This window comes from Lygodium microphyllum, chromosome 19 (genome assembly GCF_053477565.2).
Source record: "Lygodium microphyllum isolate KBCC chromosome 19, Lygodium_microphyllum_v1.1.10, whole genome shotgun sequence".
In the NCBI taxonomy this organism is placed as follows: domain Eukaryota; kingdom Viridiplantae; phylum Streptophyta; class Polypodiopsida; order Schizaeales; family Lygodiaceae; genus Lygodium; species Lygodium microphyllum.
Window position 1 is genome coordinate 42847109 of NC_141153.1, and position 5471 is coordinate 42852579.

Here is a 5471-nt window from a genome sequence, read left to right on the forward strand (position 1 = left end):
CAAATGGGCATTTCACAGGTGAATTGAATCTTTTAAAACTCAACAAGTGCTTAATGTAAAATATATCATCCACCATGCTTAAGGCAAAAGCTATCATCGAGCATTGCAAGGAGTTGCTTGTTGCTGTGGTTGCGTAAGCTATGGAATGACAAATGATGTAGAAAATGTTTATTAGAAAATATGTTCATGCCATGACAAATTGCAAGGGAAGGCTTCCTTGCTTTAAATGTGAGGCTCACATAAGGATGAGATAGCTCAACTCCTTGTTTTAGTCCTTCCCCCAATCCCAATTGCAAACTCGAGTGCCTTCCCAAACAAAAGAAAACAAAACTGCATAAAATATGAGTTTTCTGACTTTTTTCACTGGCTGAGAAAAGGAAGGATTTGGAAGTGAACAACTGTAACAGTAGCATGCTAATAATAATACTGATGATTAATATAAATGAATAAATAAATGAACAAGCTATGCCCTTAAAAAAGGCTAAGCTTCTTCTTTCAACTGGCAACTGATCGCGTGAAGGGAGACCCACTTCAAATGATCGGATTTATTCATAACTATATACATGTCTCAGAGTTTGAAGCTCCACAGCTGGTGGATCTGTGTAAAATATTAATAAAAATATATAAACATAAAACATGAATATATATATATGTTATATTGATTCATATATACATGTATATATATGGACACACAGAGACACAGAGGCACACAGAGAGCAGCCTGAATCCATGCTTGGACAATTCATGCTCTGCTCTTTCACAACACCTAGTCCAGCTGCTTAATCTTGTGCCTGAGCGAAGGTGCCCCCATAGCCCAACAACATTGAAGATTCTCTTTCTGTTTTGCCATTTCCGAAGGTAAAATTTTCATCAATCTCAATCTGCTAATTGCTGCCCTTTCTGTACCCTCTAAACTGCCAAGGCTTCTACTTAATTATAGTTAAGCTTGGCCAATAGCAAAAGCTAAATGCTACATATATCTCAATTGTAAGCTTCTTGTGAGCATGACAACACTAACAAATATAGACATGGCCAATGGCTATGTTTTAAAACGTTTATCTGAACTTGGGCACTGAGCAAAACCTGATGCCCTAGATATATATGTGTGTGCCAATTTTTTGCCATGCTTGAATATGCTACTACTGATATGAGGGGAAGTCTATAAACCTTCTATGATTTCCTCCAAACCATGATAAGATCAAGTCTATAAGCCTTATATGACATCCTCCTAAGCATGATAAGGTTGATTACTCTGATTCATATAGATGGTTTTGGAGTGCAGAAAGGTATGAGATGAAGTGTACACGTTACTTCCACATAATATAAGGGGAAAGTCTGTAAGCCGTATTGATATCCTCCAAACCATGATAAGGGTGATCATTCTGATTCCGAGAGGTGGTTTTGCACTGCAGATATATGAGATGAAGGTAGCAAACATTCCCAAAACCGAAAGTAGTACTGTCAGCCACCAGCAGTTTCTCTTTGATGTGTTGGATGGATGCAAATCAGGCTCATACGACGAGCAAGCCATGCGCCATGTGCTCAGGCTTGTATCAAGTGGAACTGTCCCTTGTGTGTCAGGGGATGTGCCTGTCAATGAAGGACCTGTTTACAAGATGGGTATTCATCAAAATCAGCAAGACTCCATTCACAAGTTGACTAATTCACAACCTATCTCTCATTACAAGATGGGTATTCATCAAAATCAGCAAGAGCCAACTCACAAGTTGACTCATTCACAACCCATCTCACATATTACCAGTAGCCCCGCTGTTTTACAAGGTCAGCCAGCCCATCGCCAAAGCTATTCAGGTCCTCTCATAGGACACAACTCGAAACCAGATGAAGAAAGTTACTCACTTTTCAAGACTCATGTTGGAAGGTCAAAATCTCATCCACAACAGCAAGCTAGGTCTGTGCCCGAACTCACAGCAGGGCAATACCTGAACGCTCTGGACGGGCCGGAGTTGGAGTTTTTGAAGGTATGCCAATGCCACTCCCCCTTATTTGTTTTTTTCAGCAGCCTCAACATTTCTTTCTGCTAGTACCTCTCCTCACCTCCATCATGATCTAGGACATAGCATATACTTAGAAATCCACCATACACTGGATATGTCTGAATGAAACAGATTTACATCCTACTTGGATGAATGCTATGCTTTATGCTTCACCTTTGGAATTAGATAGTCCTCCAATGGGGAAGTAATAGATTGTGGACGCATCTCAACAAGCTTGCTATTTGTGCAAGACTCATAAAAACTTGGTTGTGAAGCAATCTCTCATGGTTTGGAGGCTGGCAGGAAGCATCTGCACTAACTTATATTATAACGTCAAATTTTCTTTTAATTGACAGGATGCAGAAGAAACTGTCCTCCCAGTTGACACAAAATGGCCATTTCTTCTCCGTTTCCCAATTGGGTGCTTTGGTATATGCATGGGCCTGGGCAGCCAGACCGTCCTGTGGAAAACATTGTCAACTGCAGCTACCATGCGGTTCCTCTTCATCTCTGAGAAGATCAGTTTCACACTCTGGTGTTTGGCTTTGATGGCACTTCTGACAGTGTTTGCAACATACATGATGAAATGTGTCTTCTATTTTGAAGCTGTGCGGCGTGAGTTTCACCATCCGGTCCGCATGAACTTCTTCTTCACTCCATGGATAACTGGCATGTTCTTGACTCTAGGAGTCCCTCCTGCAATTAGTGTGTCTATAAACCCCGTGCTGTGGATATGTTTCATGCTACCCATATTCATTCTGGAGCTTAAGATATATGGGATATGGTTATTTGGAGGAGAAAAGAGGTTGTCCAGAATTGCAAACCCATCAACACATTTGTCATTGGTGGGAAATTTTGTAGGGGCTCTTCTTGCTGTAACTGTTGGATGGAGAGAGTTTGCCATCTTCTTTTGGGCTGTGGGCCTTGCACATTACTTGGTGCTTTTTGTGACACTCTACCAGAGGTTACCAACTGCCGCCATACTTCCCAAGGAACTTCACCCAGTATTTTTCATGTTCATAGCAGTGCCAAGCACTGCCAGTGTAGCTTGGTCAAAAATTGTAGGTGACTTTGACTTGGTTGCAAGGATAACATACTTCATGGGCTTATTTCTGTATTTATCTCTGGTAAGGAATCGTTTCTCTCTCAGTAGAATGCACTTGAGCCTATTGTTTAGACATTTATTAAATTGTGGGTGACTTTGACTTGGTTGCAAGGATAACATTCTTCATGGGCTTGTTTCTGTATTTATCTCTGGTAAGGAATCATTTTTCTCTCAGTAAAAATGACTGTGTGCTAGAGCCTATTGTTTATACACAAATTAAATTGTGGGTGACTTTGACTTGGTTGCAAGGATAGCATTCTTCATGGGGTTGTTTCTGTATTTATCTCTGGTAAGGAAGCATTTTTCTCTCAGTTGAAATGATTGTGCGCGCTTGTGTCTATTGTTTTTACATATGTGATTGGGATTCATATGCACAAAGCACACATTGAACATGTGCACATGCACTGCCTGCACACGCACACAGGCACGCATGCACATGTGCACGAAATTGTCTATTAATGCAAGAAAATTAAACACATGGAAAAAACAGATTTAATGCAAAGCTTACACACAGATTCATGGGTGTGCTTGTTTGCTACAGCTGGTGCGCATCAACTTCTTTCGGGGCTTCAGGTCAGCTTCAGCTCTAGCTTCAAACTGCTAGACTTTTTAACATGCTGGTTTGTATGGTTTCACATAGAAATATGCATAAATTTGATTTAGACTTTCATGGCTGTCTTATGCTGCTAAAATACTGTCAGATTTAGATGACCTCAAAGAGTTTGCTTAAAGATTCTGTTAAAGACTCCATACTTTTAACCGACCTCCTGTGATTGTTGCATGGTTGGAAACAGTGCTCTCCAAAATCATTTTGAGAACCAATACAAAAACCCTCAACTTGAAGATTTGTAGGTATTTTCATAGGCTGTGATGGCATTCCAGAAGTACATAAACTAAATGGAAGTCTAGAGGGTTTTTTCTTAAATTTTTGCAATTGGTTCAACATTAAACCTTGGTTTTTTGTGAACACTGGTTGAAAGCTGATGCTCTCAAGTGCAGTGGGTAGTTCACCCTGCACATCACTTGCCATGGTTTACCATCAAATTTTAGAGAAAGCAGCAGTTTGCAGCTTCATTCAATAATCAGTTTTCTAGTAAGTGACATCATTGTTGACTTTTTATCTAGATATGAGCAATCACCTAAGTCCAGATCTGTGACAAATTACATGGTGAACTAGTCTATGCATTATAAGGACAATTGATCCATGGGACTTGGTGTACACACTTGCTGTCAACTAAAGGTTGGTTATCTGATTTGATCTTTTCGCCAGGTTCTCAGTCACATGGTGGGCATACACCTTTCCAATGACTGCATCAGCTATTGCTACTATCCATTACTCTCTGAAAGTGAAACACCCCATAACACAGGGTCTGGCGGTCTTACTTTCCTTAATCTCATCAGTCACTGTCCTGTCATTATTTTTTTTCACCACCCTCCGCATCATCTTCTGCTCTACTCTGTTCCCAAATGACATGGCTATTGCAATCACAGATGGAAGTTCTAAAAATAAGTGGAAGATCAAGGAACTAGAAGAAACTCTTACACCATCTGAAGTGGTCCAAGAAGTAGTGTGTGTGAAGATTGGCAAGCCAGTGGTTGCTTAGATTGGCTGCAATACACCTTCAGTGGTATGGTCAATTGAGTCAACACATTCAATACAGGGATGAGACTGCCAATTTTTTAGCTTATTTTCTATTAGATGCTTTTTAATCATAGATGTGATTCAAGCAGGTAAGTCAATGATGCAGTGATCAGTGGATTGGTTGATGACTATCTGGATCACAGAATTTGGGAAGGCACATAGGCTAAAGTCCAGGTTTTGGTAAAGGAAATCACGAGTAAGATACCATTAGGGTTTTGAAAGTAGCTCCACCTAGTATGTAGTAGCAATAGAGGGAGGTACTGTAGTGATGTTCAAAAGGAGGGGTAGAGTAGACTGGGCTGTAGCTCAGATGTACTGCACACCAACACTCACCATGTTTGTGGAGTGGTGAACTAAACTCACATGTACTTTGTTATGCTCATAATCAAACAATGATGCCTTTACTTCAAATATTGAATCCAGTAATTAAGGTTGCTTGAACCTTATTTGAAAAATCAAAAAAAAAATTTACATTCTTGAGCACATACATTGTACATCCAACATTTTATCTAAGCTATCGATACAATAATGAGAGGAAGGTTGCTTAAACCTTCTTCAAAATATCAGGAAAACTTTTTGCATTCTTGAGCACACACATTGTACATCCAACATTTTATTTAAGTTATCAATACAATGATGAGAATCACTATTTTGATTGGCACTACTCATGGTACTAGTTAACAGCTTAATTCATCCCCCTTTCATCATGCCTTGTACAAGTTTTCAT

At 39.8% G+C, this 5471-nt stretch overlaps 1 protein-coding gene across 6 annotated transcripts; it reads left to right on the forward strand.

Annotated features, from left to right (window-relative positions):
* The first annotated feature begins 525 nt into the window (after nt 1-525).
* On the forward strand, nt 526-5163 carry LOC148019794 (S-type anion channel SLAH2-like). 6 transcript variants are annotated; one of them, XM_087699965.1, is made up of 8 exons: nt 526-858; nt 1413-1982; nt 2354-3124; nt 3215-3254; nt 3357-3391; nt 3644-3675; nt 4373-4730; nt 4834-5163. In XM_087699965.1, the coding sequence occupies exons 2-7, from the start codon at nt 1422-1424 to the stop codon at nt 4704-4706; spliced, it is 1773 nt and encodes a 590-aa protein (XP_087556091.1). In that variant the 5' UTR covers nt 526-858; nt 1413-1421; the 3' UTR covers nt 4707-4730; nt 4834-5163. The 6 variants fall into 6 exon arrangements, with proteins under 6 accessions (XP_087556091.1, XP_087556093.1, XP_087556090.1 ...); XM_087699967.1 differs by having other exon boundaries at nt 4373-4470; nt 4594-5163; XM_087699964.1 differs by having other exon boundaries at nt 4373-5163.
* Nucleotides 5164-5471: the final 308 nt, after the last annotated feature.